The sequence below is a fragment of the Lycorma delicatula genome, chromosome 3 (assembly GCF_047948215.1).
Source record: "Lycorma delicatula isolate Av1 chromosome 3, ASM4794821v1, whole genome shotgun sequence".
Classification (NCBI taxonomy): Eukaryota; Metazoa; Arthropoda; class Insecta; order Hemiptera; family Fulgoridae; genus Lycorma; species Lycorma delicatula.
The window spans coordinates 159,726,731-159,738,930 of NC_134457.1; the positions used below are offsets into that span (position 1 = coordinate 159,726,731).

Sequence of the window (12,200 nt, forward strand, 5' to 3'; positions counted from 1 at the left end):
GAAAAAGTGTAAACCATGTAAAATGCCCTGCAGTAAAATATGAGAAGTGGAAAGTTAAGTAGTTCATCTCCAGGTTGACATATCTGAATACTAGATCATGGATATCAGTGTTCTTTGGTGGTTAGGTTTCAATTAACCACACATCTCAGGAATGGTCGAACTGAGACTAGACTGCACTTACACTCATATATAACATCCTCATTCATCCTCTGAAGTAATACCCGACGGTGATTCCTGGAGGCTAAACAGAAAAAAAAAAAGGTTGACATGTCTGGTTCTTCTTTGACACTTTCTCAAAAAGTAAAACTGAATGATTTTGGTGCGTAGTATGGTTATGAATTTTTCCAAGGTGAATTTTCAGACTAATAATCACAACTTCTACAACAAAAAAAAAATTTATTAATCAAAAAAGGTTATTACTTCTCCAAACCTCTTTGTGAGTTATGGGCAACCCTTTATAATTACATAAGTGCCTAGGTTGTAAACTGTGATGTTATTATAAAGTAGTTTTCAGGCATACAAAACATAGGTTCTTTTCTTTAACAGCAAGAATTGGACATTTAGTGTCTTCAGATATTTTTGAAGTGTATAAAGCTTAGGTATATTAATGGATTCACAAATGTGATCCTTCAGAAGAATTTTTCAGAACAGAAAGCTATGTAACTGGAAGTAAAATAGTGTATACAACAGAAGACAGTACACATAGAAAACATAGGACATTAGAAACAATAACTGATAAAGAAGTAGAATTCAAGAGAAATTCTGTAATTATTGACCAAGAGGAGGTAGTATGCTTGTGGTGAACACAGGTATTGCATCAGGGTAAACAGTTCACTAGAGACAAAGAGCATATGCGTAGTAAGTACGACATGGAAAAGGGACAGGATTGAGAGATGCACAAGTGGAATTGAAAGTGGGATAAGAATATGTGGTCACACATCATTGTATCCACTGTCCATGTAAAATATGTTACAGAATGTTCAAAAAGGTTTGTAAAAAGAATTTTATAAGTGTTGAAGGAATAATTTTTTTTTTCAGAGAGAAAAAAATTTTTAGTTAATGAAAGCATTACTATTTTGGAACATTGCATCTTAATATGTTTTGTAGAATAACTAGTTGGCCCGTCTAGCCAAAACCTAGACCCTTGGGACTCAGGTCAGCCCAGGTGAATCCTAGAGCCATCTTAGGGACCAAGGGGTCTACAGCCGCAGAGCTCGCTTCGCTTGCTACTATAGATTTGCTTGGAGGACTGGTGGCCTGGACACCTGCAGAGCTTGCTTTGGTCCCCATTCCCATCTACCCAAAGGGCTCCACCTCCTGGACCCCCACTTTGTATGTTATCCTCACAGCTGTTAGAATAATAATGATAAATAATAATTATACTATTCAGGCTTTATAGAAATCCGAAAAAGAAATTAAATTACAAAAGATAGAATAATAGTAACTATGGTAACTAAAGTACACATACCATTGACGACAAAGAATTATAACATATTTCTTTGCCATGTTGCCAAAAATATAATAATGAAGTAAAAGGATTAATCTATCTTTTCCTTAATGAATATCTTTAATTCACTACTTCACCCTCCTTGGGGACAAAGAAGTAATGAATATTTTTTAATATCTTAACCTTCAAGAGGGCTAGGGCCCCGGTTGATAGCTTAAAACCTTCCCGGGGATAACAGGAATGTATCCTTTAAATATAAAGGCAATCGGTCAGTTGGTTCTCGCATGATGCGATAACAAACAAACAGACAAACTTTATATATGTACATTTCTGAATAACCATGATTTGTTTGTACTTGATGCATGCAAAAGTTAGCATTCAACCTTTTAACAGATACTCATTTGAATTTTGAAAATTGGACAATTGTTTGCAGAGATATAGGGCACTCCACTGCACGTCCCAAATCAGTGCCCCAGGGGCACCCTATTTGTTACCAGTTGATAACAAAGGGTTTAGTTTCCCATGAGGTGTTTGCATACCTCTAGTATGCGATTCTGTGGGAAGCGTCCCCACAGGAAGCCCATTATTGTTAAATATAAATTTTTTTAATTTATTAATATTATTTTATTTAACGTAATTTAATTCTATTTTTATAATATTATTCATGCGATTGATTTGACTCATTCAGTTCAAAGCAGCTCACACAGTGATACAAACACACAGTTCATTAATTCAATTCATTAAAGTTAGTGCTTCAACTGACAAATCTCCACTACTACATATACATCTAAATATACTATTATACTACATACTATCACTATACTATTATGCTATCTACATATACTATTATAAAAAGAGAAAGAGGGTTTTTGTTTTTTGAGATGAATATATCGAAAAACCTTCTCATTTAATGCCAAAAAATTTGGTTTTGATTGTTCGAGTAGTTTTTTTGTTTATCACAAATAAACAAAAAGTCTCTTAGTCTTTATATAATAGTATAGATATGTTTTAGTAAAATTGCTAATCAAATGATTAATAAGTTATGAATTTTTTCAATGTATTTTTTCTTTTTTCAGCCACCAGCCTTAAAAACTGTTATTCCAGATTTCACTTCATTAACTTCTACTCAGGTTAGTGTATTTTTTGTTGTATTTAATATATTTATATGCTTTTCTGTAGTATTTTCAGTTTCATACTTAAGAAAAAATCATTTCTCTTTTTTGTCATTTATCACTGTTTGTCTTTAATTTATTAAATTATATTTACTGCTTTTTTAAAAATTTTACGAGATCTATGTACATAATAATAAAAGAAAAACTAAATAATGCCTATTTGTCTGTATATAGAAACACATATATTTCCATATATCTCTTATACAGTTACTTGTAAAGTAGGTATCTTTTAACTGTTTTAACCAAAAACCAAATGTAGATAGATTATAATATAGATAATAAAAAAACTAGTCGAATACTATCTTGTTTGTTTTATAATTTTTTGTTTTGTTAGACTTATTTCAAGTGTAATGGTTTTTGATAATAGACTTGTTACTGTCTATTATAAAACTATCTGACCCAGCAATGCTTCACTACTGTTAGATTTGAGTTATTGCTAGATTTGAGAATATATATATATATATATTTTGCTAGATTTGAGTATATTTAGTTATTAAACAAATGCAAATGAAAGTTTGAAAAATATTAAAAAACTGAACATTGTGGATCATAAAATTTAACCTTTCCTTTTTTCCCTATTCCAATTCTCACCCCTTCCTTTCATTCCCTTTTTCAAAAAAATATTTCTTTTCATGTAATTAATGTATATTCTGAATATGAGCCAAACAGGATCATAAATACAGTTATTTGAAATATTTTGATCCTGGGCCCATATTTTACAAAAATATTTTTTTACATGTAACTAATACACATTCTGAATATGAAATATGAACCATATCCGACCATAAATACAATTTTACAAAATATCTCAACCCTAGCACCAAGTAGGTTCATTTCTTGCAAAAAAAAATATATTTCTTTCATGTAACTAATATATGTTCTGATTATGAGCCAAATCTGACCGTAAATATAATTTTTTGAAATATTTTGATTCTGGTGCCACCTAGCAGGTCCATTTTTTGCAAAAGTATATTTTTTGTAACCGATACATATTCTGAATATGAACCATATTCAACTATAAGTACAATTTTTCAAAATATATCTCAACCCTAGCACCACCTAGCAGGTCCATTTTTTGCAAAAAATATTTCTTTTCGCGTAACTAATATATGTTCTGAATAGGAGCTACATCTGACCATAAATACAACTTTTTGAAATATCTTGACCCTCGCACCACTTAGCAGGCTCTAACTAATTCAGAAACCTTCATGGGTATGCGCACAACTCACGAAAGTGTCATCGCAATCGGATGAATGGTGTAGGAACACATATGGGGAAAAAACAAACATTCATTTTTATATATATTTAAATAAGATTGATCAATTCTGTTTTGATGGACTCATTTCAAGTTTAACATTATGTTGGTAATTCAGATTTTATTGCTTTCCATTTGTTGCTTTTCTTTTTAGTTTTAATTGCCTTGACTAGTAAAGAACTTGACTTATTTGATAGTGATACTGGTTTGGCTGAAGTTGGTTTGTGGATTATTTAATGATTCAAAACTGGGAATATTTTCATGGACTTTTTGACTCGTGTTTTATTAAATTAATTAAAAACTTTCAGTATTTTCTCATTTTAAATAGACAGTTATTAAAATAGGAATGGATTATGTAAACATATAGTGAAAAAACTTGAGATTTTCTTTAATTTTCCTTTGTTAATTCTTTAAGATATAATTTTTCTTGTAAATTATACTAAGATGTTATTTTGATTTATTAAATTTTTGTAGCTTATGTCAAAAATATTTGTAAACTCGGAAAAAATGTAAAAGAAAACTCACCTTAAATACAGTAGATGTTTGCTATAACAACTTGATTGATTCTTTGAGAGTGGTCGTAATTGATCGTTTTGCACATAACAGCTATTTAGTTGGACAATTGACTGAAGAAAAATACTGTTTAAATTAAATTTAGTAAGTTTTTTTTAGATGAAAATAAATTACATTATTTAGAATTCATCAGTCTCTTATTCTGTATTGTGTGAAAACATGGTTGCATGGTCTTAACGACTGAAAGTTATTAAATTAAGAGGGATGGTCTTTATAGTCCGAAGTCATAAATTAGGGGTCTATTGTAGTTATCAAGTAGAAATTATTAATTATTTTGTGTGCTTTTTTTGTATCAGATGTCCTCTATGATTTGCTGTCTGTGGCTTTTATAGAGAAATTATTTTTCTTTTAAAAAAAGTTTGGAAAATGTGTATACTTAAATGTACCAGATACTTAAAAAAAGCATTTGTTAATTTTTTAAAAATTATTTTGTTTCAAAAATTGCTTCTTGGAAAACATTTTAGATAATCAGACATTGCTTCCAATTTATAACCTAGTTTGTGAAATCATTGTTAAAATATTGATCTAAAATAGCAACATGTTTGTTACTAAAGATGACATTTGTTGTAAATCATTATATCTTTTCTCGTAGAAAATTATATGAAATGAAATAAAATTATTGTTAGTACCTGCAGTTATTTTTGTATATAACAAGGTGATTTGCATGCTGCAGTAAAAAAAAATCTTAAGATTTACAAAAAAAGACTGATTTCAATTTTCCTACCATTTCCTTTGGAAAGCCTTCTTGTTCAGAAATATGTGCTTTCAGTTCTTCTCCCATAGTTTGGAATACTTACTCTGAGTAAGTTCTAGTAAGTGTATCAAACACTTCTACAACACACATTGGATCTGCTGCGTAGCACACCAACATGGACCTTTTTGTTTTTGCTTTGTCCTGAGGAATAGGAAGAAGTTACGGAGGTATGGTGACTGTGAAGCATTAGTTGTGTTTTTGTAGCTGAAAATTTCATGTTTCATGAACTGTAGTGAGCACTATCGTAATGAGGCACCTAATTGCCCTTGAGCTGCAGTTTAGGTCATTTGTTGAAGTGTCTTGGATACCTCAGAATGTTACAGTTGAAAATGTCATCAGCAGTCAGATCTTTATGAAAAAATTTACCTTTTACAACCCCCGAGAAACCAGAGGAAAACAGTGAGCATGGCATTAATTGTATCTATTATTATTTACAGTTTTATTAATGGCGTGAAAAGAGTAAAATTAGACCTTAAAAGTAATAAGGCATCAAAATCAAAACCTACTATAGCCTAACCATTATCTCTTCTCATTGAGTTGTAGATGTCTTGACAAATAGAAATTTCTAAAAAATAAAAAACGTAGGTTAATGAATCTAACTGATCAGAATATTTATCTGCTTCTGTTTTTTTTTGGTAATGTTATAGTTTAAATTCTCAGAAAAAATTATTTCATTTCACAGAATTAAAAAAGAAAGTAACAAATCAACTTAAGTGCTAGTTTTTTTTTTGTTTTTGTTTTTTTTAATTTAAAGATAGGAGAATTATTTTTAACATCAAAAATTATTTGAACTTCTGTGTGTCACAAATATTTACATTACATTCATAAAAAAGTAACAAAATTAAAAAAAAAATTACTTATTTTTATGTATCTAAAAAAATTGTGTATGTGTGTATGCATGTGCATGAAGGTATAAATAGTTTATGATAATTATCAAACTTATAAATGTTAAAGGTAAAAATATTCTGACAGCAATAATATTTTCAAGAGGAAGTCAGGCATACAAACCAGCCTTAAGAAATATTGTTTAATTTTTTCCGTTCAAGTGAATTTATTTATATTAATTTTGAAGAAAATTTGTTAAGTACTGTTTACTATTTTATTTTATTTTATGATATTTTTCAACCACTATTTTTTTTCAATTTTTTAATCTTCTTTTACTGTAAAAGAATTATTACACTAATGTAAAAACAATTTAGACGTACATTTTTTTTTGCATATTCCCTTATTTTTTGATAACTGTAATAAATGTATTGCTTAAAATTATGTAAATATGAATTAGTTTTCTAGTAATTTAATTAATAATTGAACCTTTTTAGAACAAAAAATATTTTTCTTTTATTGTTTTATATATATTTATTTTTATAAGTATTAAATAATATATTCTGAAATATTTGTAACTTAATAACTATTCTGTTAGAAAGTGCAATGTAACACTTTATTTACTCTTTTCAGGTTCATATTCTTTACATTTCTATTCTGTATTTCAAAATCTAATACAGTGACTGACTACTCTAACAGAGGGTAGATGATCAGGTTACTGATTTTAGCAGCATTGAAAAATATTTTTATGGTTATTCTGTAAATGATTACAGCTTTTAAATGTTGAGAGTATGACTAATATGAAAATTTACTTGCCTTATCGATGCTTTACTTTTTTTTTTTAGAGTTGTCTGGTAATTTAAATAATCCTTGTCCTTCATTATTTTAAAATTTTACCTTTAATTCTGTCCTAATCTTTGTCCATAAATCATTCGTAACCATGTTCAGTGCTTACTGAATAAGTACTTTTATTACTTTATAACACCTGAATTGATTATTGTTAATTTTTTATTTAGCTTTAAATCTCATAATGCTTCCTTTTTTTGCTTTATTATTATTTAATAAGCATTTTACTTATTGTATAAATTTTATTTGTTTCATGTAATTATAGGTTATTTAAAAAAATGTAAATTGCTGTTAATTGTTACATAAAAATGATCTCTGATAGTTTGATGATCTACCCTCTTGATTAGTGATGATCTATCTTTTATTATTTGGCATTCAATATTTCTTGCTTGTTTTTGCTTGTATTTTTTATATTTTAATGTGATATCTTAATTTTCAAATTTAAAACATTAAATATGTGTTGTTTTTTAAGGTTTAACTACAATTTGTCTTGCTAACCAATGAGTTTAACAATTTTTTTTTAGCATAAAAATAAATTTGCATGGAATTACTGTTATTTTCTTCTTTTAATAATTAAATTGCATAAATTAAAAAAAAAAAAACTAAAAATCCTCTAGGAGTTGATTTATTATTAGGTTGTGAAAAATAATTGTATTTCTATTACATATGGCTTTTACTTGTTGAGTTACATTTAATTATGATAGCTTTACTATTTTAAAAATACAATTATGAATCATGAATTAATCAAATTTATTATTTCTTTTTTTTTTTAATTTTTATTTCAGTCAACTAAAGAAGTTAAAATCACTACTTTACCGAGGGTATGTGTGATTTTAATGTCAAGAAGTTTATATAAATATGTTTAGAATAATTATTGTTTAGATAAATATTCTATAATATTTTATTCTTATTTTTTCTATTTCATATTTTACTGCTCCAGCTTATTTTTATTACAAATATTCTTGTAGGTCTTATTTATTAATAATTTTTCTGTAGCTAAAAGCACCATGATTTTTTGTGATTTTTTTTGTTTGTGCATTTTCACTTTGGGTGCTGGAAATCAAGATACATATTTTTCTTTAGGAAATTATTAATTATTTTGTGTGCTTTTTTGTGTCAGATCTCCTCTATGATTTGCTATCTGTGGCTTTTATAGAGAAATTATTTTTCTTTTAAAAAGTTTGGAAAATGTCTACTTAAATATATAAGATACTTTAAAAACAGCATTTATAAATTTTTTAAAAATTATTTTGTTTCAAAAATTGCTTATTGGAAAACATTTTAGATAATCAGACATTGCTTCCAATTTATAACATTTAAATGACTTAAATGCAGTAAAATGGGAAATAATGATTTTTAAAAAATCTTTCCAGAATTTTTTTTTTAAGTTAAACAAACCATTTATTTGGTATAGTTACCAAAATTTTACCTTTTTATAAAAATTAAAGTATATCAGTTATTACTCTTGAATAACCTTCTGTTTTTATTGAAACTCATAGCTTAATGTGATTATAACTCTGATTTAGATGTATGTTTTATTGTTAAAATTTCAACAATTGTATATTTACCATATATATTACACTGTTGTAGGCCAGAAACAGTTTTTTGATATTTCAGTATCAGTTATCATTAGTCCGTTGACAGCAGGATTACAATTACTCTCACAGCTGTAAACAGTGTAAAGAGTTTATCTTGTTTCAATTATTATTTTCATATATAGCTATAGTTAACGGTGCAAGCTAAGCAATTATTATCAGAATGCATTAAGTGAACTGGTCGTTGAGTCTGAATAGTTTTAGTAAGTTTATGGAAATCTATTTGAAAGTATGTCTAAAAAATTTTAAAAAATCATTTCTAATATTTTATATGCTAAATCTGAAAATTTTTAATTTACTTGGTTTGATTGTTTATTGTTAGACAGTTCATCTGTATCTCCTGTCTTGCAAAATTCCAAACATGCTGAACAAGTTTACTGATTTTTAATTTGACTAAGTTCTATTAGAAAGAGACTGATTAGCCAGTTAATAATTTTAATAACCATTTAGCATGTAAGTCATCTTTCTTGATATTAAAAAAAGTTATCAGCTTGAACCATGATTGGACAGAATTTTACAATTTTTCAGTCTCAGTACCTTAATTCAATTCATTATACTGCTATTGTAATTAGTATTGTTAGATTGAAGTTAGTTGAACTTTCACACCTTCTGATCAGAAAATTCAGTGTAGTTACAGAATAATTAATCCTTGTTCAAATTATATTTGTGTATATTGTGATTGAATTAAACATATGCCTTATAGATTGCTGCGTAATACTAAATTATAACTTATTCATAACGTAAGTGATTTTAGATATTATTTCTTGATGTAATTAGGTAGTCAGTAATTAGTCAAAGTTATTATATCAAAGGTTATTATAATCATGATTAGATGAAATTATATTTTATGAATGTAAATGTTTGTAATAACAAATTTTAGATTATAATTTCCTATATCCACTGTACTATTTTCAAAAAGTTAATTTGAGAATCGATGAGCAGGATCTTTAGAAAAAAATTCCTATTCCTATCTTCAATGAAGGTGATGGATTTAGGGTACTTGCTTTTTAGTTACGTGAAAAGAAAAAAAATGGGAAGGATTTATTTGTATAAAACAAACTCTCTTACATATAAAATTATTCTCTTATTGATAATTACTTAACTATCTCCAACCTGTGGTAGCCATGAATGTCTTCATATTATTTAGATAAAAAGTGAATTTTTTCCTCTGTAATCTTTATGACAAGTGAGTAAATATATTTTTTTCAAAATTATCATGAAATTTCTAATTAATTGTTAATAAGTGTAAATAAGCACAAAAATGGTTGCCTGCCTGTTTCATGAATATTCTACTAATTTATATTTTCTTTAGATGCAGTTTTCATGTTAATGAAACTGAGAAATTCATTTCTTTGTAGAATTACAGTTGATTCTTATTTCAACACAGAAATTCATTTTTGTTTTGTTCTGGATCTGAATTTACCCATTTTACTATGATTCTTTTGTATTTATTTGAGGAAGATGATAAATAGACAATATTCCTGATCAAACTACATTAAAAAAAAGTGCCCTTTGAGATACTATCAGGGAATTTCACAATTGAAATCTGTAGAAAACTGATTGTATTGCTCTGAACATGCTTTAAATGAAGTTTTAATTTTGTATAACATCTAAATTTCAACACCAAAAATACAATTTAAAAGATAGGAAAATAAATGATCCTTAAAAAAAAATTGTTTAATACAGTGATTACAAAGACACTCACATTTCACTACTATTGCTGACATCCACTATGTAGCTGTCAGTAGCTAGGTGTTTTTCTTCAAAATTTATTGAAATTTTACATTTATTTGTCAAAATAAAAAAAGATTTGTTATGAATTTAATATTTCACCTACCTTTCACTGTTGTTACTGTTTTAATTTTTCAATACAGTGGTTTTATGACCTCTTTTGTATTCTCTTTTGTTAAAATATTGGTGTTTATATTATATTATTTTTGAGATCTTACATATTATTAGTTTCAATATTTTTTGGGCATTTGGCATATAACTATTTTTATACAAATAAATCCCTGGGTTTTTTTCATAATGAAGGTAAAAACAGCAAAGTTCCATCAGTAGGATTTGATGATCTTTCTGTTTTCTTGAAGTTATAGAATAGTAATAATATTTCCTGATCAAACTACAGCCAAGAAAAAGTGCCCTTTAAGATACTTTCAGGGAATTTTACCATTGAAATCCATAGAAGACTGATTTTATTGCTCTGAACATGCTTTCAAAATAAAGTTACAACATTGACTCTGAAGATGTACCTCAATAATGTGTGTTGATATATATGGAATGAAAGTCCTAAGAGATCAGATCCAAGATATAAGGAATCAAATGAGTTCATATAAATTTCTTTCTTGCTAAAGTCTGAAATTTTCATATCAATGGTGCTTAAAGTTACATGTTAGAAGTTAAAATTATTTGTGATCAAAATTGAGACTATTAATGTTATTAAAGCTGATTGAGAATTGCCAAAAGTAATGAGGTTTATATATGGCTCTGTTAGGTAGATTGACTGCCCATCACATCTGTTGGGTGTGATTGCTGATTTTACTCATATGCCCAGCCCTCCTTTTGTAAAAATAATTTTAGCCATGTAAGTCAGGAAACGATATACGAGGTGCGACAATAAAGTAATGAGATTGATGTGAAAAAAAATGTTGCTTACCGTTTAGTCATGTTTAGTGTTATCTCCTTCAAAGTAGTTCCCCTCTGATTGCACACACTTATTCCAGCGCTTCTGCCATTGATTGTAACATTTCTGGAATTCATCTTCTGTAATATCCTCCAAGACCCTCGTCACAGCTTTTTGTACATCTTGTGTTGTTTGAAAATGGTGTCCCTTGACCGCCATTTTGACTCTTGGAAATAGAAAAAAGTCTCACGGAGCGATATCTGATGAATAAGGTGGCTGTGGTAGTACTGAAATCTGTTTTGAGGTTAAAAATTGCTGTACTGACAGAGCAGTATGGGATGGTGCATTATCGTGATGCAGAATCCAATTATCAGCAATGTTGACACGGACACAAAGAACTCGTTTACAGTCTTTCTAAAATTTCTTTGTAGAAGTGTTGGTTAACTGTTTGTCCAGGAGGCACCCACTCTTTATGAACAATTCCCTTGAAATCGAAGAAGCACACAAGCATGCATTTCACTTTTGACTTTTGATTTTTATAGCTTTTTATGGTCTGGGTGATCCCTTTGAGCACCATTGCGAACTTTGGCGTTTTGTCTCTGGATCATATTGAAGAAACCAACCTTCATCACCAGTGATAACATGGCTCAACAAATCTGGATTGATTTCCGTTTGCTCTAACAGATCGGCTGCCACATTTTTCCGTGTTTCTCACTGTTGTTGTGAGATTTTTGGGACCATTTTTGCACAAATCTTTCTCATACCAAGATCTTCAGTTAATATTAAACGAACTGTTTCTCAATCGAGAAACCATTTATACCATTTACACCATTTATTATCCGTGAAAATTATCTGCAATCATTTTCACGGATAATCTTCGATCAGATCGTATGATTTCACGCACCCTGGTCAAGTTGACATCTGTCCGTGAGGTTGATAGTCGTCCACTGCGGTCTTCATCTTCAACATTCGTTGTGCCTTCACTAAAAATTCTATGCCACCGAAAAACTTGAGCTCTTGACATAACCTCCTCTCCAAAAGCCTTCTGAAGCTTACCATAAGTTGTCGTCGTGTTTTCACCCAATTTAACACAAAAAGAAATGGCATACCGTT

The 12,200-nt window shown here is 28.6% G+C and overlaps 1 protein-coding gene across 3 annotated transcripts in view; it reads left to right on the plus strand.

Moving 5' to 3' along the window:
• Positions 1-12,200, plus strand: part of Dap160 (dynamin associated protein 160) — a 238,769-nt gene that overhangs the window by 88,947 nt on the left and 137,622 nt on the right. For 2 of the 3 annotated variants that reach the window (XM_075360885.1, XM_075360886.1), the window contains exon 20: positions 2,524-2,577. In XM_075360885.1, coding sequence (XP_075217000.1) covers positions 2,524-2,577 — 54 coding nt within the window. Of the gene's footprint in view, positions 1-2,523; positions 2,578-7,654; positions 7,691-12,200 lie in introns of all 3 variants that reach the window. The other variant, XM_075360884.1, reaches the window with a different exon arrangement.